General features: G+C 42.5%; 1 protein-coding gene across 1 annotated transcript in view; it reads right to left on the bottom strand.

The window, feature by feature from the left end:
• Nucleotides 1-24,312, bottom strand: part of LOC311137174 (tectonic-3-like) — a 33,090-nt gene extending 8,778 nt beyond the window's left edge. Inside the window, exons 1-12 of the mRNA XM_084171527.1 lie at nt 23,696-24,312; nt 23,476-23,590; nt 21,609-21,709; nt 21,404-21,522; nt 21,184-21,292; nt 20,632-20,744; nt 15,875-15,916; nt 13,656-13,736; nt 13,417-13,536; nt 11,110-11,205; nt 9,649-9,752; nt 5,342-5,489 (exon numbers count right to left, since the gene is read on the bottom strand). Coding sequence (XP_084027653.1) covers nt 5,342-5,489; nt 9,649-9,752; nt 11,110-11,205; nt 13,417-13,536; nt 13,656-13,736; nt 15,875-15,916; nt 20,632-20,744; nt 21,184-21,292; nt 21,404-21,522; nt 21,609-21,709; nt 23,476-23,590; nt 23,696-24,035 — 1,488 coding nt within the window. The 5' untranslated portion in view covers nt 24,036-24,312. The remainder of the gene's footprint in view (nt 1-5,341; nt 5,490-9,648; nt 9,753-11,109; nt 11,206-13,416; nt 13,537-13,655; nt 13,737-15,874; nt 15,917-20,631; nt 20,745-21,183; nt 21,293-21,403; nt 21,523-21,608; nt 21,710-23,475; nt 23,591-23,695) is intronic.
• Nucleotides 24,313-25,005: the final 693 nt, after the last annotated feature.

Below are 25,005 nucleotides of genomic sequence, written 5' to 3'. Positions count from 1 at the left end.
GAAAAAAGGTATTTAGTCAGCCACCAATTGTGCAAGTTCTCCCACTTAAAAAGATGAGAGGCCTGTAATTTTCATCATAGGTACACGTCAACTATGACAGACAAAATGAGAAGGAAAAAAATCCAGAAAATCACATTGTAGGATTTTTAATGAATTTATTTGCAAATTATGGTGGAAAATAAGTATTTGGTCAATAACAAAAGTTTCTCAATACTTTGTTATATACCTTTTGTTGGCAATGACACTGGTCAAACGTTTTCTGTAAGTCTACACAAGGTTTTCACACACTGTTGCTGGTATTTTGGCCCATTCCTCCATGCAGATCTCCTCTAGAGCAGTGATGTTTTGGGGCTGTCGCTGGGCAACACGGACTTTCAACTCCCTCCAAAGATTTTCTATGGGGTTGAGATCTGGAGACTGGCTAGGCCACTCCCGGACCTTGAAATGCTTCTTACGAAGCCACTCCTTCGTTGCCCGGGCGGTGTGTTTGGGATCATTGTCATGCTGAAAGACCCAGCCACGTTTCATCTTCAATGCCCTTGCTGATGGAAGGAGGTTTTCACTCAAAATCTCACGATACATGGCCCCATTCATTCTTTCCTTTACACGGATCAGTCGTCCTGGTCCCTTTGCAGAAAAACAGCCCCAAAGCATGATGTTTCCACCCCCATGCTTCACAGTAGGTATGGTGTTCTTTGGATGCAACTCAGCATTCTTTGTCCTCCAAACATGACAAGTTGAGTTTTTACCAAAAAGTTCTATTTTGGTTTCATCTGACCATATGACATTCTCCCAATCCTCTTCTGGATCATCCAAATGCACTCTAGCAAACTTCAGACGGGCCTGGACATGTACTGGCTTAAGCAGGGGGACACGTCTGGCACTGCAGGATTTGAGTCCCTGACGGCGTAGTGTGTTACTGATGGTAGGCTTTGTTACTTTGGTCCCAGCTCTCTGCAGGTCATTCACTAGGTCCCCCCGTGTGGTTCTGGGATTTTTGCTCACCGTTCTTGTGATCATTTTGACCCCACAGGGTGAGATCTTGCGTGGAGCCCCAGATCGAGGGAGATTATCAGTGGTCTTGTATGTCTTCCATTTCCTAATAATTGCTCCCACAGTTGATTTCTTCAAACCAAGCTGCTTACCTATTGCAGATTCAGTCTTCCCAGCCTGGTGCAGGTCTACAATTTTGTTTCTGGTGTCCTTTGAAAAAATTCTCAATTTGTCTGTCATAGTTGACATGTACCTATGATGAAAATTACAGGCCTCATCTTTTTAAGTGGGAGAACTTGCACAATTGGTGGCTGACTAAATACTTTTTTCCCCACTGTACCATTTTGTAGCTCTGTGTCTACTTTTATCCATTGTAAAAAACACCATTTCAAATTTTGCTACATAAGATTTGAGCCGGTCGGTCACAATTATTTTCTTTCAATTGACACATTTCCTTAAACTGTGACTCAGTAAAATCTTTGAAATTGTTGCATGTTGCGTTTTATATTTTTGTTCAGTACATATTCCTTCTTTATTATTTTCCCCTAACCCTACCATCCCTCCCCTAATTGGAGTAAACTAATGGACAACAATACTTAGGATTCTACTTCCAGCTTATACATACTATATACATTTTATGGACACAGTGTATATTTTACATGTTATCTTGTTTTTTTTTGTTTTTTAGTCCCACCCTTCAGCTCCTCTCAACCCCTCCCATCTATCTCTGAACACTATCCAGTTTTGATTTCTATTTAACATATATTTTTCAACTGTGCTGTTTCACAAAAGTTCTGAATCTTTCTATTCTCATAGTTTCTACAGATTGTAAATTAAATAAACATTTTTGCTAAGAGAATTATATTATTGATCAATTGACAATTACTTTTCAGATCACTCAGCAGTGCTATTTTCAGAGTTAACTCCAGGTAAATGTTGCAATTCTTCAGCCATTGCTGAACCTGCAACCAAAATCAAGCTACATCTAATGACTCTCTTCGCAGCAAAATCTGCAGAGCTGTGAAGGTTCTATCCCCCATATACAGTGCCTTCGGAAAGTATTCAGACCCCTTGACTTTTTCCACATTTTGTTAGGTTACAGCCTTATTCTAAAATTGATTAATTAACCCCCCTCAATCTACACACTTTACATTTACGTCATTTAGCAGACGCTCTTATCCAGAGCGACTTACAAATTGGTGCATTCACCTTATAGCCAAGTGGGATAACCACTTTACAATATGTTTTTTTTTTTTTTTTTTTTTTGGGGGGGGGGGGGGGGGGGATGGTTAGAAGGATTACTTTATCCTATCCCAGGTATTCCTTAAAGAGGTGGGGTTTCAAGTGTCTCCGGAAGTTGGTGAGTGACTCCGCTGTCCTGGCGTCGTGAGGGAGCTTGTTCCACCATTGGGGTGCCAGAGCAGCGAACAGTTTTGACTGGGCTGAGTGGGAACTGTGCTTCCGCAGAGGTAGGGGGGCCAGCAGGCCAGAGGCGGATGAACGCAATGCCCTCGTTTGGGTGTAGGGACTGATCAGAGCCTGAAGGTACGGAGGTGCCGTTCCCCTCCCAGCTCCGTAGGCAAGCACCATGGTCTTGTAGCAGATGCAAGCTTCAACTGGAAGCCAGTGGAGTGTGCGGAGGAGCGGGGTGACGTGAGAGAACTTGGGAAGGTTGAACACCAGGCGGGCTGCGGCATTCTGGATGAGTTGTAGGGGTTTAATGGCACAGGCATGGAGCCCATCCAACAGCGAGTTAAAGTAATCCAGACGGGAGATGACAAGTGCCTGGATTAGGACCTGTGCCGCTTCCTGTGTAAGGCAGGGTCGTACTCTCCAAATGTTGTAGAGCATGAACCTACAGGATCGGGTCACCGCCTTGATGTTAGCGGAGAACGACAGGGTGTTGTCCAGGGTCACGCCAAGGCTCTTCGCACTCTGGGAGGAGGACACAACAGAGTTGTCAACCGTGATGGCGAGATCATGGAACGGGCAGTCCTTCCCCGGGAGGAAGATGACCAAACAAAAACAGTTTTGAAAGAAAACATAAGTATTCAGACCCTTTACGCAGTACTTTCTTGAAGTATCTTTGGCAGCGATTACAGCCTCGAGTCTTCTTGGGTATGACGCTACAAGCTTGGCACACCTGTATTTGGGGAGTTTCAGCCACTCTTCTCTGCAGATCCTCTCAAGCCCTGTCAGGTTGGATGGGGAACGTCGCTGCACAGCTATTTTCAGCTCTCTCCAGAGATGTTCGATTGGGTTCAAGTCCGGGCTCTGGCTGGGCCACTCAAGGACATTCAGAGAGTTGTCCCGAAGCCACTCCTGCGTTGTCTTGGCTTAGGGTTGTTGTCCTGTTGGAAGGTGAATCTTCACCCCAGTCAGAGGTCCTGAGCGCTCTGGAGCAGGTTTTGATCAAGGATCTCTCTGTACTTTGCTCCGTTCATCTTTCCCTCGATCCTGACCAGTCTCCCAGTCCCTGCTGCTGAAAAACATCCCCACAGCATGATGCTGCCAACACCATGCTTAACCGTAGGGATGGTGCCAGGTTTACTCCAGACGTGACGCTTGGCATTCAGGCCAAATAGTTAAATATTGGTTTAATTTTGTCATTTAGCAGACTCTCTTATCCAGAGCGACTTACAGGAGCAATTAGGGTTAAGTGCCTTGCTCAAGGGCACATCGATAGATTGTTCACCTAGTCGGCTCGGGGATTAGAACCAGCGACCTTTTGGTTACTGGCACAACGCTCTTACCCACTAAGCTACCTGCCGCCCCGGCCCCAGAGAATCTTGTTTTTCATAGTCAGAGTCCGTTCGGTGCCTTTTGGCAAACTTCAAGCGGGCTGTCATGTACCTTTTACTGAGGACTGGCTTCCGTCTGGCCACTCTACCATAAAGGCCTGATTGTGGAGTGCTGCAGAGATGGTTGTCCTTCTGGAAGGTTCTCCCATCTCCGCAGAGGAACTCTGGAGCTCTGTCAGAGTAACCATCGGGTTCTTGGTCACCTCCCTGACCAAGGCCCTTCCCTCCAGATTGCTCAGTTTGGCCTGGCGGCCAGCTCTAGGAAGAGTCTTGGTGGTTCCAAACTTTTTCCATTTAAGAATGATGGAGGCCACTTTGTTCTTGGGGACCTTCAATGCTGCAGAAATGTTTTGGTACCCTTCCCTAGATCTGTGTCTCGACACAATCCTGTCTCGGAGCTCTACGGACAATTCCTTCAACCTCATGGCTTGGTTTTTGCTCTGACATGCACTGTCAACTGTGGGACCTTACATAGACAGGTGTTTGCCTTTCCAAATCATGTCCAATAAATTGAATTTACCACAGGTGGACTCCAATCAAGTTGTAGAAACATCTCAAGGATGATCAATGGAAACAGGATGCACCTGAGCTCAATTTCGAGTCTCATAGCAAAGGTTCTGAATAATTATTGGAAATAAGGTATTTAATGTAATTTAATTATTTTTGCAAATATTTTTAAAAACCTATTTTCGCTTTGTCATTATGGGGTATTGTGTGTGTGTGTAGATTGATTTTTATTTATTTAATCAATTTTAGAATAAGGCTGTAACGTAACAAAATGTGGAAAAAGTGAAGGGGTGTGAATACTTTCCATAGTCATACGCCAGTCACGCATCTTGTCACGATCGTCATAAGTAACGGACCAAGGCGCAGCGTGATATGCGTACATCTTTTAATGAGTACTTTACAAATATAACAAAACGATACGTGAAGTCCTAAGATTAACAAAACACAAACCTCTCCGGAACAAGATCCCACAAATGACAAGTGCACAACAGGCTGCCTAAGTATGGTTCCCAATCAGAGACAACAAGCCACAGCTGCCTCTGATTGGGAACCACCCCGGCCAACATAGAACCACATGAACTAGAACATAGAACAAACAACAGACACTACACACCCTGGCTCAACTTTTAAGAGTCCCCGGAGCCAGGGCGTGACACATCTAGTATTCCACAGAATATTACAGTAAATAAAAACTCAATTACCTGAAGTAACTTTTTCTAACACACTGATGACATTGAGGAATATCAACACACCGATAGACTTAAAAAGGGACAGTTCAGCCCAACACAAGTTTGTTTTCAGACTTCAAAAGTAGTCTAGCTATCTCAACAGAATATCATTTTTTAGGTCTGAAAACATCAAGCAAACGTTGATTTTGGAAGTAACTGTGCCTTTAAGACAAGAGCATGATTGCCTACTCATGTCATCTCTCACTCTGTGCCGTTGGCGTGTGCTAACTGTAATATTGAAATGAGTAAATTAAGAGTCTGGCTGAGGTAAAGCATTAAAGTGATAGTTTACTATCCTTTTAACAGACTCACCTGTGGTGTCACAGAGCATGCCTGTGTGATGACTCTTGCCCAGTCTGGTTGTGACCCCACGGTCATGGCAACCAGGTTGGGTGTGGCAACCCCCCGGAGGACCCTATAGAGCTGGGAGCGCAGCGTAGAGCAGTTACCCGAGGGGGAACTGAGTATTGACAAAGAATGAGAGAGACAGAAAATAAGGAACTAAATGCTGAAAAGAGGTTCAGGGACTTTCTTTAAAGGGATAGTTCTCTGAAAAGTTAACTTTCTGTACCTCGAAAGAAGCTCATACTTGAGTACTGTAAATTAATTGCTGTGACTACTCAACTACAGTGCTTTGCAAAAGTATTCATCCCTCTTGGCGTTTTTTCCTATTTTGTTGCATTACAACCTGTAATTTAAATTGATTTTTATACACAAAATAGTCCAAATTGGTGAAGTGAAATGAAAAAAATTACTTGTTTCAAAAAATAAATAACGGAAAAGTGGTGCGTGCATATGTATTCACCCCCTTTGCTATGAAGCCCCTAAATAAGATCTGGTGCAACCAATTACCTTCAGAAGTCACATAATTAGTTAGATTGCACACAGGTGGACTTTATTTAAGTGTCACATGATCTCAGTATATATACACCTGTTCTGAAAGGCCCCAGAGTCTGCAACACCACTAAGCAAGGGGCACCACCAAGCAAGCGGCACCATGAAGATCAAGGAGCTCTCCAAACAGGTCAGGGACAGAGTTGTGGAGAAGTACAGATCAGGGTTGGGCTATAAAAAATATCAGAAACTTTGAACATCCCACGGAGCACCATTAAATCCATTATTAATTATTATTGCTCTTATCCTTCTAGACCTGTCTGCTGCCTTTGATACTGTGAACCATCAGATCCTCCTCTCCACCCTCTCCGAGCTGGGCATCTCCGGCGCGGCTCACTCTTGGATTGCGTCCTACCTGACCGGTCGCTCCTACCAAGTGGCGTGGCGAGAAGCTGTCTCCGCACCACGTGCTCTCACCACTGGTGTCCCCCAGGGCTCAGTTCTAGGCCCTCTCCTATTCTCGCTATACACCAAGTCACTTGGCTCTGTCATATCCTCACATGGCCTCTCCTATCATTGCTACGCTGACAATACACAACTAATCTTCTCCTTTCCCCCTTCTGATAACCAGGTGGCGAATCGCATCTCTGCATGTCTGGCAGACATATCAGTATGGATGACGGATCACCACCTCAAGCTGAACCTTGGCAAGACGGAGCTGCTCTTCCTCCCGGGGAAGGACTGCCCGTTCCATGATCTCGCCATCACGGTTGACAACTCCGTTGTGTCCTCCTCCCAGAGTGCGAAGAGCCTTGGCGTGACCCTGGACAACACCCTGTCGTTCTCTGCTAACATCAAGGCGGTGACCCGATCCTGTAGGTTCATGCTCTACAACATTCGGAGAGTACGACCCTGCCTTACACAGGAAGCGGCATAGGTCCTAATCCAGGCACTTGTCATCTCCCGTCTGGATTACTGCAACTCGCTGTTGGCTGGGCTCCCTGCCTGTGCCATTAAACCCCTACAACTCATCCAGAATGCCGCAGCCCGCCTGGTGTTCAACCTTCCCAAGTTCTCTCACGTCACCCCGCTCCTCCGCACACTCCACTGGCTTCCAGTTGAAGCTCGCATCTGTTACAAGACCATGGTGCTTCCCTATGGAGCTGTGAGGGGAACGGCACCTCCGTACCTTCAGGCTCTGATCAGTCCCTACACCCAAACGAGGGCATTGTGTTCATCCACCTCTGGCCTGCTGGCTCCCCTTCCTCTGCGGAAGCATAGTTCCCGCTCAGCCCAGTCAAAACTGTTCGCTGCTCTGGCACCCCAATGGTGGAACAAGCTCCCTCACGACGCCAGGACAGCGGAGTCACTCACCACCTTCCGGAGACATTTGAAACCCCACCTCTTTAAGGAATACCTGGGATAGGATAAAGTAATCCTTCTACCCCCCCTTACCCCAACCCACCCCCCCTAAAAAATAAAAAAATAAAAAATAATATTGTAAAGTGGTTGTACTACTGGCCATAAGGTGAATGCACCAATTTGTAAGTCGCTCTGGATAAGAGCGTCTGCTAAATGACGTAAATGTAATTTAAAAATTGAAAGAATATGGCACCACAACAAACCTGCCAAGAGCGGGCCGCCCACCAAAACTCACGGACCAGGCAAGGTAGGCATTAATCAGAGAGGCAACAAACAGAGACCAACGATAACCCTGAAGGAGCTGCAAAGCTCCACAGCGGAGATTGGAGTATCTGTCCATAGGACCACTTTAAGCCGTACACTCCACAGAGCTGGGCTTTACGGAAGAGTGGCCAAAAAAAGCCATTGCTTAAAGAAAAAAATAAGAAACACGTTTGGTGTTCGCCAAAAGGCATGTGGGAGACTCCCCAAACATATGGAAGAAGGTACTCTGGTCAGATGAGACTAAAATTGAGCTTTTTGGCCATCAAGGAAAATGCTACGTCTGGCGCAAACCCAACACCTCTCATCAACCCGAGAACACCATCCCCAAAGTGAAGCATGGTGTTGGCAGCATCATGCTGTGGGGATGTTTTTCATCGGCAGGGACTGGGAAACTGGTCAGAATTGAAGGAATGATGGATGGCGCTAAATACAGGGACATTCTTGAGGGAAACCTGTTTCAGACTTCGAGAGATTTGAGACTGGGACGGAGGTTCACCTTCCAGCAGGACAATGACCCTAAGCATACTTCTAAAGCAACACTTAAGTGGTTTAAGGGGAAACATTTAAATGTCTTGGAATGGCCTAGTCAAAGCGCAGACCTCAATCCAATTGAGAATCTGTGGTATGACTTAAAGATTGCTGTACACCAGCGGAACCCATCCAACTTGAAGGAGCTGGAGCAGTTTTGCCTTGAAGAATGGGCAAAAATCCCAGTGGCTAGATGTGCCAAGCTTATAGATACATACCCCAAGAGACTTGCAGCTGTAATTGCTGAAAAAAGGTGGCTCTACAAAGTATTGACTTTGGGGTGGGGAATAGTTATGCACGCTCAAGTTCTCTGTTATTTTGTCTTATTTCTTGTTTGTTTCACAAAAGTATATATTTGCATCTTCAAAGTGGTAGGCATGTTGTGTAAATCAAATGATACAAACCCCCCAAAAAATCAATTTTCATTCCAGGTTGTAAGGCAACAAAATAGGAAAAATGCCAAGGGGGGTGAATACTTTCGAAAAGCAAGACGATTAACAAATAAGTATGTCTCATTGCCACATCATCAACAAACGTGATTGTAACGGATGTACAGTCAGGTCCAAAATTATTGGCACCCTTGATAAAGATGAGCAAAAAAGACTTTATAAAATTAATAATACTAATACTGAGCTATACACAGTGTACAAAACATTAGGAATACCTTCATACTGAGTTGCACCCCCTTTTGCCCTCAGAACAGCCTCAATTCGTCGGGTATAGAAAGCGTTACACAGGGATGCTAGCCCATGTTTACTCCAATGCTTCCAAAAGTTGTGTCAAGTTGGCTGGATGACCTGGGTGGTGGACCATTCTTGATACACATGGAAAAATGTTGAGCATGAAAAACCCAGCAGCGTTGCAGTTCTTGACACACTCAAACCAGTGTGCCTGGCACCTACGACCATACCCTGTTCAAAGGCACTTCAATCTTTTGTCTTGCCCATTCACCCTCTGAATGGCACACATACACAATCCATGTCTCAATTGTCTCAAGGCTTAAAAATCCTTCTTTAACCAGTCTCCTCCCCTTCATCTACACTGATTGAAGATGATATCAATAAGGGATCATAGCTTTCATGTCATGGAACGAGGTGTTTGTAATGTTTTGTACAATCAGTGTATTGTATGCTAAAAAAAGTAAATAATACAAGGGCCTGGAAAGATTCTGTAAGGAGGAACGGTCTAAGATCCCTCCCATGTGTTCTCCAATCTCATAAAACATTTTAGAAAAGGCTCAGTGCCTACATCCTCGCAAGGTGAGGTATTGAAAACGGGTGGCAATAAGTTTTACCCATATCTTTGAGATAAAAACATTACTTGTTAATCATATAATCTTTCTCTGAGCAATTGTATTAGTATAAAATAATAGAACTTTCCTGAATTTTTGAGCATACAATATAGCTCAATATTTGTATTATGGTTTTTTTATACAGTCTTTTTTGCTCATCTTTATCTAGGGCACCAATAATTTCGGACCCGACTGTATATAAAACTACAAACGGAAAAGCCAGGTGGACAGGACACTGTCACTAAGGGATGAGCATGATGGATAGGTAGTGTAGTCTCACCTGAAGGTACAGCCTGTGATGGTGTTGTGAGTGAAAAGGATGGGCATGCGGGTGCTGGGGTTAATAGAGCACTCTCCCCCCAGTGACACACCCAGAACAGTTAGCTGAATCTGAGTCAAAGAACAGGAACTCACTCAGTATATTGGCACTACGCCTCACCCCATTTAAACCAATGCAGTGCAGTATAAGAATGGAAAAATAAATATAGCTGCAAGCAGCAATGAAACGTGGTGCTGGCTATGAGCAGGCTTAAAGAGACAGTTGCATGGAAGCATTATACATCCTCCCTCGTGTACATGTAACAATTCAAAACATGATATATGCAAGTTTCAAGTTGATGAATTGAAAAGAAGTGAAATTAGGATTTAAGCCTAATTGAGGACAAAAAAAAATGGAAAATAGAAAGTAGTTATTTTCCTAAATGCTTCATACGGGGCTTATTTCTTTATTTTGAAAGTTACATATCTTGGAAACGTGAGTGCTGCCAAGAAAAACATTTTGGGACTATGTCAACAATGAAACAAATATCAAAAGATAGTTTGTGTGGAATTGTCCTTTAACTCTTCTCAAACCTACTAGAGACAGACATGATTGACATACATTCTGAGTTTTGTGTCAATCTGATGTACGGTTCATGAGATGATTTTTGAAGATGTTATAAAAAATCCAAGATGGTTGAAAATCCAAGATTGCGGCAGTCAGGTCCATGAGGCAGAATTGTTCCTTAAATTGAGAAACACTCATACCAAGTGTTGTGCTTGCATGTGTAACTGGGGGGTGGAGCTGACCCTTAGTCTTTTTATATCATTTAGATTTTTTCAAATTGATTAACGACTGACATGGTGAACATACTGTATATTTGGAGTTCCGAGTCAAACAGTTTTACAGTTCATGAGAAGAAGATTTTATTTATAATTCAGGATGGTGGAAAAACCTTGAGTCAAATTTGTTCGTTATGATGAGAAACATTGATATACCAAGCTTCGTGGTTATACGTCAAACAGGGCACTGCGGCTGAGCCTTAGTAGACTTTGAATGCTTATTACAGCACCACCTATTGGCCATATTGCCAAAGTATAATAATTGTTTTTACCAATCGCGCATTGTGATATTGCAACAAGTGCGAAAGAATAATCAGAAGAAAAAAATGATTCCATCAAAAACAAAAGGTTTTCTTGCAGCTTTGCTGTCAGCACCCCTAATAATAACATTCAGTACATAGTGTCAAGGTTATGTAAAATTCTTCAAAGCGACTGTAGTGTAGGCCCATTGATTTTACTGATTGATTTTACTGATATTCAGTTGTCTTCTCTGAATAGTTTTTAAATTAAACAAAGTCGCATACATGTCTCTGTATATCAACAAATAGTATGTCTCTGTATATCAAGAAGTAGTATGGCAAAAAATGAAAAACATTGTCTCTGCATGTCATGATGTATGCTATTCCCGAAGTAAGGATACAGGTTGGACTGCTTCGCCAAACTGACCAATCACTGGAGACCCCACTGTTAGTCCCACCACAGGGGTTGGTTCAGGAGTCGGAGGGGGTGTGGCTAACTGTGAGAAAGAGATGACTTTCAATTACATTTGAATATTGAACCATAGCATTGATACAATAGACATACAGTGCATTCGGAGAGTATTCAGACCCCTTCCCCTTTTCCCAAAAATGTTTACGTTACAGCCTTATTCTAAAAATGGATTAAATTAATTGTTTTCCTTATCAATCTACACACAACACCCCATAATGGCAAAGTGAAAACAGGTTTCTAGAAATGTTTGCAAATGTATTAAAATAAAAAACAAATAGCTTATTTACATAAGTATTCAGACCCTTTGCTGTGAGACTCAAAATTGAGCTCAGGTGCATCCTGTTTCCATTTATCATCCTTGGGATGTTTCTACAACTTGAGTGGAGTCCACCTGTGGTAAATTCAATTGATTGGACATGATTTGGAAAGGCACATACCTGTCTTTATAAGGTCCCACAGTTAACAGTGCACGTCAGAGGAAAAACCAAGCAATGAGGTTGAAGGAATTGTCCGTAGAGCTCCGAGACAGGATTGTGTCGAGGCACTAATCTGGGGAAGGGTACCAAAACATTTCTGCAGCATTGAAGGTCCCCAAGAACAATATGGCCATCATTCTTAAATGGAAGACGTTTGGAACCACCAAGACTCTTCCTAGAGCTGGCCGCCCGGCCAAACTGAGCAATCGGGGGAGAAGGGCCTTGGTCAGGGAGGTGACCAAGAACCTGATGGTCACTCTGACAGAGGTCCAGAGTTCCTCTGTGGAGATGGGAGAACCTCCCAGAAGGCCAACCATCTCTGCAGCACTCCACCAATCAGGCCTTTATGGTAGAGTGGCCAGATAGAAGCCAGTCCTCAGTAAAAGGCCACATGACAGCCCGCTTGGAGTTTGCCAAAAGGCACCTAAAGGACACCATGTGAAACAAGATTCTCTGGTCTATTGAAACCAAGATTGAACTCTTTGGCCTGAATGCCAAGCGTCACATCTGGAGGAACCCTGGCACCATCCCTACGGTGAAGCATGGTGGTGGCAGTATCATGCTTTAGGGATGTTTTTCAGTGGCAGGGACTGGGAGACTAGTCAGCATCGAGGGAAAGATGAACGGAGCAAAGTAGAGAGAGATCCTTGATGAAAACCTGCTCCAGAGTGCTCAGGATCTCAGATTGGGGTGAAGGTTCACCTTCCAACAGGACAACGACCCTAAGCACACAGCAAAGACAACGCAGGAGTGGCTTCAGGACAAGTCTCTGAATGTCCTTGAGTGGCCCAGCCAGAGCCTGGACTTAAACCCGATCGAACATCTCTGGAGACCTGAAAATAGCTGTGCAGCAACACTCCCCATCCAACCTGACAGAGCTTGAGAGGATTTGCAGAGAAGAATGGGAGAAACTCCCCAAATACAGGTGTGCCAAGCTTGTAGCATCATACCCAAGAAGACTTGAGGCTGTAATCGCTGCCAAAGGTGCTTCAACAAAGTACTGAGTAAAGGGTCTGAATACTTATGTAAATGTGATATTTAAGTTGTATTTTTATTTTTTAGAAACATTTATAAAAACCTGTTTTTGCTTTGTCATTATGGGTATTGTGTGTAGATTAATAAGGGGGGGAAAAAACTATTTAATCCATTTTAGAATAAGGCTGTAATGTAACAAATGTGGGGTCTGAATACTTTCCAAATGCACTGTACCAGGGTAGGAGTCAATTCCATTTCAATTTAGTCAATGCAGGAAGTAAACAGAAATTCCAATATTTAATTTAATCAGTCATGTGTTTTCATGGTCATCACCCACTCACTGTTAAAGGGATACTTCGGGATTTTGGCAACCATTTTTATGTCTCTGTGTCCAGTATGAAGGTAGTTAGAGGTAGTTTTGCGAGCCAATGCTAACTAGCGTTAGCGCAATGACTAGAAGTCTATAGGTATCTGTTAGCGCAATAACTACAACTAGCTTGCTAGTAGATACCCATAGAGACTTCCCGTCCTTGCGCTAATGCCAGTTAGCAACTTCCTTCAAACTGCATGCAGAGACATAAAAATGGTATCCACAAGTTAATCTGTCTCTGGGGAAGTATTGCCAAAATTCCAAAGTATCCCTTTAAGTTTGTCAAAGTCCCGACATCAGCGTATAGCTATTCTGCAACAGGGCTTTTTGACGCAAGAATGCGTGCACATCGTTCTAACGTGATGTTTGTTTGTAAACTAAAAATTGCACTATACACCATTGATTGAAAGCCTACCTGGAAACGGACAGTGTGCTTCTGCAACAGCTTCGTATCCGAGTCAGTGTCTACCAAGACCATGTTTACTGTTGCCATCGTGATCTCCCCTATAATTGTGTACCATATAAGATAGTCAACCTGCATGTGGAAAAGAATGAGAAGATGTGAGCTAGAAAGATTACATGGATATTCAGTCAACTTCTCAAATGTATTAATGTTCTTGGACAATTGTTTAATTTGATTGTTTAATCTCTAACCTTTGACACCACATTGAGACAGGAACCATTTTGTTCTCTCGGCTTAGGCCAACCAGGGCCAACTAGTGGAGTGACTGGGATCTAACACAAGAAGAGAATGCGAGGTCAGTGTGTGCGGTCCAAATCTTTCCCCTTAAGCCCTAAAGAATGCACTTCTTCACTCCCTTCCCCAAAGTACAGTGGCTAGTGAAAGTCTACACACCCCTTGCAGTCTTCAAATGTTGCTGCTTTAAATCAAAAACTGGATTAGATTATTATTTTATTTTTTACTGATCTCACAACCTACAATCCACATTCCAAATGAATAAACATTTCAAAACAAAAGATGTCTTGATTGCGTATGTCTTTACACCCCAGAGTTCATACTCGGTGGAAACACCTTTGGCAGCCATTAAAGCTGTTTTGTCAACATTTCTCAAGCTCAATACATTTGGTTGGAAATCATTGATGGAAATCAATATTCAAACCTTATCTAGGATTTTCAAGCAAATTTAATTCAGGACTGAGACTGGACCACTCAGGAACACTCAACACCTCTTGTAAAGCTATTATGTTGTGTCTTTGGCTTTAAAATGTGTGTAATTGTCCCGCTGAAAAATAAAACTAGCCCAGGGTTAGGTTTTCAGAAGGCTGAGGCGGGTTTGATCCTTTAAGATCCTGACAAACTTTCCAGTCCCTCCCGGTGACAAGCATACCCATAACATGATGCTGCAGCCACAATACTTAAAAATAGAGAGGGGTTCACTAGTGTGTTGTATTGAATTTGACCCAAACCTGTAGTTTTTAATTTAGGCTAACATTTTTAATTTATTTGCCGTGTTGTATTACTTAACGGCCTTATAGCAAACACAATGGATGATTTGGAGCGGATTGTTATTTATTTTTGTACTTTTTACTCCTTTTTCGTGATATCCAAATTGGTAGTTCCAGCCTTGTCCCATCGCTGCAACTCCTGTACGGACTCGGGAGAGACGAAGGTCGAGAGCCATGCGTCCTCCAAAACACGACCCTGACAAGCCGCACTGCTTCTTACATTTTACATTTTAGTAATTTAGCAGACGCTCTTATCCAGAGCGACTTACAGTTAGTGAGTGCATACATTTTTTCATACTGGCCCCCCGTGGGAAACGAACCCACAACCCTGGCGTTGCAAGCGCCATGCTCTACCAACTGAGCTACACGGGGCCTCTTGACACACTGCTCGCTTAACCCGGAAGCCAGCCGCACCAATGTGTCGGAATAAAACACTGTACAACTGGCGACCGTGTCAGCGTGCATGCGCCCGGCCCGCCACAGGAGTCGCTAGAACACGATGGGAAAAGGACATCCTGGCCGGCCAAACCCTCCCCTAACCCGGACGACGCTGGGCCAATTGTGCGTCGCCTCATGGGTCTCCCGATCGTGGCCAAGTAAAGAGGAAAACCCGCCATAGTCTTCTGAAAACCTAACCCTGGGATAAAGTTATATTTTTCAGTGGGCCAATTACACAAATTGTAATGCCAAAGACATACCCGAATGGCTTTCCGAGAGGTGTTGGAATGGTCCAGTCTTAGTTTTGACTAAAATCTGCTTGAATATAGCGGTCCATCATGATTCCCAACCAAATTCTGAACTTGTGCAATTTTTACAAAAACAATGGATATACTGTATGTTGCCCTAAGAGTTGTGCAAAGTTGGTAGTCTTATTCAAAATTATTCACAGCTGCAATGGCTGCCAAAGGTGCTTCCACCAATAATTAACTATGGGGTGTGAAAACATATGCAATCAAGACATCTTCATTTTTTATGTTTTATTAATTAGGAGCATTTTCTATAATTTTTCATTCACTTTGAAAATGTGGAGTAGGTTGTGTAGATCGGTAGGAAAAAAATCTAATTGAATCACTTTTTAGATTTCATTTAGGGCAGCAAAATGTGAAGACTGCAAGGTGTGTGTAGATTTTCACTAGCGACTGTATGTACTCATTTACCTTTCTCCCCGAAGGATGTACTCGTTCACTGCATATATTGAAAGCATGGGATTGGTATAAGAAGAAATAAGGTGGAGACGCTCTCCAGCTCCATGCTCACACCAATCCAATGCTTTGAAATCAATGAGGGGAAGTGAATGAGTGCACACTTCGGAAAGAGGCTAGAGAATGGGGCCGCAGAAAGTGAGTGCCATCCAATCTGAGACAAGTCACATGTTTTTGCCCTCTGTAATGTGTGGTCAATCTTACCAGATTATCTGGTAATATCTGAATGCTCTCATGGACTGGAATCTGTAATGACGACAATAATTAGTTGTGGTAGAATGTGTTAACATTACTGGAATCTTCACAGTGAAAGACAAGGCAATAGAAATGTTGCCAATTGCAACGAAGACGTTGAACTTCTTACATAGCACTGTGTTATTGCTGGTTTCTTAAAACAATATTAAAGGGAGATTACATGCACCTGCGTGCTAAAATAAGATTGATTGCAACGCAAAACCCACAAGAATAAACCAGTGATTTAGCTGATCTCACGTTGACACCAGATAGCTGCAACTTTTGGCGTCTAGGTTCTCTATTCCCGCCCCCAATGAAATAACGACATATCAGTAGCATCGGAGACCACAAGGCTGATGAATGTAAAATACTTATATCAGTACAACAATATAAAAGTAAGACATATTTCATTCTAACATTCAAACATTTAATCGTAAAATAGAAACATATTATAGCCTAATGTGCCATTTGAAATAACTTCATTAGACTACATTTTCATTTGATAAAAATTATATAACTCAATTATGATTGGCTTGATTTAGTTACACATTTTAAAATATGGACAGTGCAGGGATATCCCCCCCCATTTCATTTAGTCTCTGAGAAAATAAGCTAATTGATTGCACCCAAATTGGCAATTTTAATTGATAGGATTCAGATATTAAATAAATTGGAACACTTTACTTGACACCCAGCGCCATAACACGTCATGACAGTCATAACCATGTCATAATAACATAAGAGTGTCAAAACCCACAAAACCTACCACATAAGGCAAAACATTCCATTACACCATAGCCTACTTGTCAACAGTATGTTTATGTTATTTTAAAATGTTCTGAAATTGACCATATTAAATTATCATTGTAATTGTGCACACATTGATGTCAGACATGCACCTACCCCCCATGCTCTTTCTGATGACTGGGATGAATGCATGAGCAGACTTTAGGAGCACGACAAGACACCCTCTGTGACTGATGACTGACATAGGCCTATCACGTACATGCTCTTATCTGGCTTATATGATTATGATGGTCATAATGCTTCTTGACAGTGTCATAAAGTGTATTTTCTTAGTCCAAGTAAAGCGACACAGGATGGTCATAATGCTTCTTGACAGTGTCATAAGGTGCATTTTCTTATTCCAAGTAAAGCGACACAGGATGGTCATAATGCTTTATGACAGTGTCATAAAGTGTATTTTCTACAAGTTATTTAACCTTTTCACGCGTGAGTTCCAAATATCTCTAACCGTTGCCCCTGCATGAGTTTTTTCATGCGCGTGATGTCAGAATGCTCTCACTGTTCCAAACTGTGATTGTTACGCAACAAGACAGTTACCCGCGCTGCCCTCAAACCAAGGCACGCTGCCTACTAATTATCTATAGGTCGTCTCAACTTGTCAAATTCAAATTATTTTCTAACAGTTTGAATTAACCGGAAAGGCCGCTCAGCAAGGAAGAAGCCACTGCTCCAAAACCGCCATAAAAAAGCCAGACTACGGTTTGCAACTGCACATGGGGACAAAGATCATACTTTTTGGAGAAATGTCCTCTAGTCTGATGTAACAAAAATAGAACTGTTTGGCCATAATGACCATCGTTATGTTTGGAGGAAAAAGGGGGAGCTTGCAAGTTGAAGAACACCATCCCAACTGTGAAGCACGGGGTGGCAGCATCATGCTGTGGGAAGTTAAAGCTTGGTCACAAATGGGTCTTCCAAATGGACAATGACCCCAAGCATACTTCCAAAGTTGTGGCAAAATGGCTCAAGGACGTCAAGGTATTGGAGTGGCCATCACAAAGCCCTGACCTCAATCCTATAGAAAATGTGTGGGCAGAACTGAAAAAGCGTGTGCGAGCAAGGAGGCCTACAAACCTGACTCAGTTACGCCAACTCTGTCAGGAGGAATGGGCCAAAATTCCCCCAACTTATTGTGGGAAGCTTGTGGAAGGCTACCCGAAACGTTTGACCCAAGTTAAACAATTTAAAGGCAATGCTAACAAATTATAATTGAGTGTTTGTAAACTTCTGACCCACTGGGAATGTGATGAAAGAAATAAAAGCTGAAATAAATAATTCTCTCTACTATTATTCTGATATTTCACATTCTTAAAATAAAATGGTGATCCTAACTGACCTAAAACAGGGAATTTTTACTAGGATTAAATGTCAGGAATTGTGAAAAACTGAGTTTAAATGTATTTGGCTAAGGTGTATAAACTTCCGACTTCAACTGTATGTGTAAAATCCTTTTTTTTATGTTGTACTGATTATGATGAGCTAATGCTAAGCTATTTGCCGGCTATGTGTGGGACCATATTTGTTGACATTATACAATGCATTCTGGTTGTCACGTAAGCGTCTGTCAGACCAAAGATGTTATAACAAGAGATAGTTCACTCGACTGACTTATGGGTGCTTTCAAGACAACTGTGAACTCTGAAAAATACTAGGTAAAATCATGACGTCAATGATCTTCAGGTCGGAAAGTCGGAGCTCTAGAAAGAGTTCCCGAGTTGGATAACCGTTCAAAAATATTTTTCCCAGTCGGAGCTCGTTTTTCCCCTGAGTTGCCAGTTGTCTTGAACGCACTGAAGTCGGAAGTCAGAGATTTCCCAGTTCCCAGTTGTTTTGAACGTGGCATCAGATTGTAACTTTGGTACCTCAGGGTTGCCATCTCAGACCCCCCTTTCCAGGGTTTTGTTTGCACCCCATTTATTGATAAATCCCCCATCATAGTAATATTTCCTGCATCATATCCCCCCATGATACCTTCCCCCATTTCTACCCCCCATGGACTTGAAACCCCCCCACAAATGAAATGAACCCCCCCACAAACCCCCCTAAAATGGTTTCATCCCTGTTTAGCTTTCGCGCTACGGTTAGGCTAGGCAGTAGGCTTGTATTTGGTGTGATGATCTGTGAGGTGAAAACATGTTATTTGCTTTGTGATTTTGTCAAAAACTGTAAACGACCTGTCAAGTCATGTGCTCCAGTTCTTGTATTCACTGTAACAAGTACATCAACAATTTGTAATATGCTGAAAAGTGGCTAAACTAAGTTCATATTTTTGACTTTGTTTATTTGTGTCTCATAGTGAATGGCATTCTGGGATTAGGGAGTTTTTGCCAAGTCAAACATAAACAAACATGGCTGCCATCATAAAGAATTTAGCTGATGTTAGCTTAGCTGACACACATTTATTTTCTTAACAACATTACATTAGTCTCGTGCTCACCAGAGATGTGGTACATTGTAAACTAGTCTAGCTGTTAGGTCGCTAACTTATGTTTTGTTTTTTGTCAGCGCAACCTGTTATTTAGACTGGTTTATGGAATTAGTTTGGCTGTGGATGTGTTCCGTGTGATGCTTGGATGATGAAGTTCGCATTTATCTTTTACGATAAAAGGTCAAATAAAGTTTAAGACCTTTATTTTCCACCAGTACAAAAAAATATATAGATGCTGTTCAGACAATAATGCTGTTTAGACACGTTTGTTGCGTCATACGTTCTGTTGCTACTGTTCCAATCACATATTTGAGATCGTACGCTGCAGGGACCACTCAACAATGATCACAAATACGTGATCATACGCATCAAAGGGTTAAAATATGATGAAAAAAATGTACTAAAGAATTCATTACAACAACAAAGGACTTAAACAAACTTTCAAACGAAAGGCAACTTCTTGGCAGGAAAAAAACACATTTGAATAAATGTGGGTTGACACTTGTGTCATAACCAGCCATAAAATTATACAGTATATGGTCACAACAGGTGTAAATATGGGTCAAGACAGTGTTATGACCATATTATGACATGTTATGACAAGTTATGTCAGTTATTATGACATGGTTATGACCGTGTCATAGCGTGTCATGACGCTGGGTGTCAAGTAAAGTGTTACCAAATAATTATAGTACACAAAATCTAATTTGGACCAAACTTCTTCCTACTAATGAGTAAGACATGAGGAATCCAAATAAATGGTCAAAAGCCACCCACAGACCCCATGCAATCCCACCCCAACAACCAGTATCAGTTTTCTATGTTTGATGAGTAGTATGGAGCTGCGTCTTGGAGTATTGCTTCTCCATATTATGTAACGTATTCCCTGTGAATCTGGTAAATCCCCCCATTCAGAGAAATTTGTAATTGAAGTCGCTTGCATTATTTACCATAAAATACATTTAAATTGATAATTTGGGTGCAATCAATTAGCTTAATTTCTCAGAGATCAAATTATATTTCCACAAAATAATGATTCAGGAATGCTAATCGTATCTGTTACTAACCACAAACTATTTCAGAACAATCTGAGATGGTGGGTGTCGAAATCGTCTTTCTTGTGCTTTTTGAGGTGGAACGACCCTTGTACGGAATGATTGACAAATAGTTAAATCTAACCTTGGTCTGCTCAATAAGCAGGTTCAATAATACCCACCAGAGGGTGAAAATGTCTTCAAAGATTTTGAACTAAAAGTTAACACTGACATCTGCTTTAGGGAGCGGTAATTCAGTGGCCATTAATGGTTGCAATTGAAATCAGCTCTGCGGGTGATTTTATTGTGTATTGATCATTTAACAAGACCTTATCTTGTGTTAATACAGTGGCCAATGGTGGTTGCAATAGGCCCAAGGTGTTTAAGGTATTTATATTATAGAGATACTGTCCACATGCATCCAAACCTTGAGCACGCACATGCACACACACACTAACCTTGAGCAGGCTGATGCCATTGAAGTAGGACTGTGCATTGAGACTTGGGTCTGTGGCACAGGATTGGGGAGTCAGTGTGCGGGTGCAGGAGAGAGAAATAGATCGCAGGAACCCTACAAGGGGAGACCAGATATAGAAATATAGAACAAACCAAAAAACGTTTTAATAAAATAATGACTTGAGTACTGGTCATTAATGTACGCAATGGAAAACGAAAATGAGCGATTCTTATTGGACAAGTCCAGGTAGTCCTTCCCTGTTTCAGTCAGTTTTCTTCCATTTGGTGCCTAATGAACATGACCCAGGTCTCCCAAGACTGTTAGCACCACCCAGCAGTTCAGCCAACTGCAGCAGTAAATAAGATTTCTACTTTATTCAGAGTACAGGGGCAGGTTCAGCAGGACACAACGTTGGCCAACGTTCAGATAGACATTTATGTTCTACATAGCATATTTCTATCTGACATGTTGAAGGAATCATGTCAACTCTATTCATGGCATGTCTATCGGCAAGGTTCAACAACGTTTGGCTACTGAACAGTTGCCATCTTACTGGCAGGGTTACGCTCGACACAGGAAGATGTGGCGGCCCCTGGTGAAGGCTGTCGAAGGACCCCCCGAATGGAGGAGCTGTTGAAATGGGACATGATTGTGTCATCAACCTGCGACAAAGTAAGAAGACTGATCAGAGGAGAGAAAAATTACTACGCCTGTCTGAATGATTCAATCGCTGGTTAAGATAGTTATTATACAGACACCACATCTCAACATACCCTGTAGAAATCTTTGGTGTGGGTACTATAAGTTGCGGATCCCTTCCAATAGAAGTGGTATGAGGCGTACAATGGTGTATTAGCAAGAGCTGGAAGGGTCTGGGAAACTGTAGTTTTATCTGTAGAAAAGGAATGGATGGATCACTATCAGGAAAAAACACCCGTAAAAACATTTATGTGTGTGTGTGTGTGTGTGTGAGATTACCCTCTTCTGGTCGAATGCAGACAAATTTGTTTGTGACAGTGACGCATGAAGGATCCACATTGACTCTGAACATCAACCAGCTCTCAATGCATTCACCATATCTGCAAAACATCAAACAATTCAATTGGTAAAATCAATGTTCCTTGATGTGCTTTAGCAATGCATAACTAAAGAAATCTGATCAATTGCAGTCATTTACTTTACAGTGCATTCATAAAGTATTCAGACTCCTTCACCATTTCCACATTTTGTTACGTTACAGTCTTATTCTAAAATAGATTACATTTTTAAAAATCCTCAATCTACACACAATGCCCCATAATGACAAAGCGAAAACAAGTTTTTAGAAATGTTTGCAAATCTATTAAAAATAAACAGAAATACCTTATTTACATAAGTATTCAGACCCTTTGCTCTGAGACTCGAAATTGAGCTCAGGTGCATCCTGTTTCCATTGATCATCCTTGATGTTTCTACAACTTGATTGGAGTCTACCTGTGGTAAATTCAATTGATTGGACATTATTTGGAAAGGCACACACCTGTCTATATAAGGTCCCACAGTTGACAGTGCATGTCAGAAGAAAAACCAAGCCATGAGGTCAAAGGAATTGTCTGTAGAGCTCAGAGACAGGATTGTGTCGAGGCACAGATCCGGGGAAGGGTACCAAAACATTTCTGCAGCATTGAAGGTCCCCAAGAACACAGTGGCCTCCATCATTCTTAAATGGAAGAAGCTTGGAACCACCAAGACTCTTCCTAGAGCTGGCCGCCCGGCCAAACTGAGCAATCGGGGGAGAAGGGCCTTGGTCAGGGAGGTGACCAAGAACCCGATGGTCACTCTGACAGAGCTCCAGAGTTCCTCTGCAGCACTCCACCAATCAGGCATTTATGGTAGAGTGGCCAGACGGAAGCCAGTCCTCAGTAAAAGGCACATGACAGCCCGCTTGGAGTTTGCCAAAAGGCACCTAAAGGACTCTCAGACCATGAGAAACAAGATTCTCTGGTCTGATGAAACCAAGATTGAACTCTTTGGCCTGCATGCCAAGCATCACATCTGGAGGAAACCAGGCACCGCTCATCACCTGGCCAATACCCTCCCTACGGTGAAGCATGGTGGTGGCAGCATCATGCTGTGGGGATGTTTTTCAGCGGCAGGGACTGGGAGACTAGTCAGGATCGAGGGAAAGATGAACGGCACAAAGTACAAAGAGATCCTTGATGAAAACCTGCTCCAGAGTGGAGCGAAGGTTCACCTTCCAACAGGACAACGACCCTAAGCACACAGCCAAGACAACGCAGGAGTGGCTTCGGGACAAGTCTCTGAATGTCCTTGAGTGGCCCAGCCAGAACCCAGACTTGAACCGGATCGAACATCTCTGGAGAGACCTGAAAATAGCTGTGCAGCGACGCTCCCCATCCAACATAACAGAGCTTGAGAGGATCTGCAGAGAAGAATGGGAGAAACTCCCCAAATACAGGTGTGCCAAGCTTGTAGCGTCATACCCAAGAAGACTCGAGGCTGTAATCGCTGCCAAAAGTACTTCAACTAAATACTGGGTAAAGGGTCTGAATACTCATGTATATTACATATTTCAGTTTTACATTTTTTATAAATTTGCAAACATTCATAAAAAACTGTTTTTCTTTGTCATTATGAGGTATTGTGTGTAGATTGAGGGAAAAAAAACAATTTAATCAATTTTAGAATAAGGCTGTAACGTAACAAAATGTGGAAAAAGTTAAGGGGTCTGAATACTTTCCGAATGCACTGTATATCCCAACTTGACACCTATGTAGCGAACAGTGGCAGTGAACGCAGCGTCCCTTGTGAGGATCAAACCTGGATCACAGGCTTATTAACTTACATGATTTCATCTAAACATCCATTGAAGACAGAGCTCAAGTCAGGGATGTCGCAGTCCACAATGTCACAGCAGCAGCCAATATCACAGAAGTCTGGTGTCAAATCACATAAACACACTACAAGACAGCAAAGGTTAATCTCAAAACTATTGCAGTGCACTAGTGTATTTTTCTATGACAATATTTGACATACTTGTGATGTGTAACTATCTACCTACCTACCCTTTGGAGTCAGAATTGCTTTGGCAGTAGTTGCAACAGGAGGAGGGACAGTTTCAGCGACTGGCTCAGTGGTGGCTTCAGATGATGGCACCAGGTCCGAGGTTACCGTGGAAACATCATCTTGAGTGACAGTTTCAGCAGAAGCAGTTGCAAAAGTATCCAATGCATTGGTTGATACGGTATACATCGGGTCAGTGGTACTGAAAGGCTCATAGGTTGTTTGACTGTTCGTTGTTATTGAAGACTCTGTGTTGACTCCTCCATCTGTGGCCGCATGGGTCACACGTACAGAGAGGACAATAACTAGCTGCACTGCACGATACAAACGGTATGTGGACATGTTTTGTCTAACAGGTGCGAACTCTCTCTACGGCTAACGTTAACGTAAAAACATAGCTAACGTTAGCTAGCAACCTGATTTGGCTTGTATAGGTTGCAAAGCTACTTCTGCATCACGTTTGCTAGCACAGCGAAACAACAGCTAACATAAACTAGGAAACAAGAGACGAATTACTCACATGTGCATTTATCTATGCACTAAAATCAAACATTCTTGAAGACATGCTAACAAAATGTAGCTATAAAAAAAGCCTCACGTTGCCAAGGAAGCTGAAACCGCTTGGGTTACATCCGTTTCTTTTTCTTCTTCTATGGTATTTTGGAGGTCCGCAAACAATCCTTAGAGGTGCATGCCGCTACACACCGTGTACAGGTGGTAAACTATACAACAAATATCCATTGTAGGAAAGCAATAAAAAAACTGCCATCAAAATACAAACACAGACACATAAAAAAAAGTAAAATCCACCGGAAATCTATCTAGCACGTTGGGGGCGATGAAACAACGGAGGCCAATTAATTTTCAATGAAGCGAAATGGGCGAGGGAGCATAAACAGGGCAGGACCAAAGTTGGGGAAAGTTGGGCCATGTTCAGTTGCCAAACGTTCACGAACGTTGCAGATAAAAATGCCAAGAATAGAACCGGTGTAATTCCGTATGCTACATATCAGAGAGGCATGTGTGGTCTACATAGCTTGTTTCTATCTGAACATTGCAAAACGTTCAATCCTGGTGAACCCACCCCAAACGGTTTTACATACAGAATAAAACGAAATGCTCTGAAACCAGGTTGCAGCAGAAGAGCTATGGAACGCCACTGGGTGGTAAGGTATGAATCCTTTGGGTTTCCATAAAAAGCGGGAAAAAACGCTTCTCATCTCTGTGGTAGGCTAAGTGAATAACGTGATATGCCTCTGCCTGTAATATTTTTATTTGGATTTAAAAGGGTGGGGTCAAGTTTACCGTTGAA

Source organism: Coregonus lavaretus, assembly GCF_964263955.1.
Source record: "Coregonus lavaretus genome assembly, chromosome: 1".
In the NCBI taxonomy this organism is placed as follows: domain Eukaryota; kingdom Metazoa; phylum Chordata; class Actinopteri; order Salmoniformes; family Salmonidae; genus Coregonus; species Coregonus lavaretus.
Note: the sequence above shows the minus strand (reverse complement) of the source record. Positions and strands in the feature narration are given on the sequence as shown.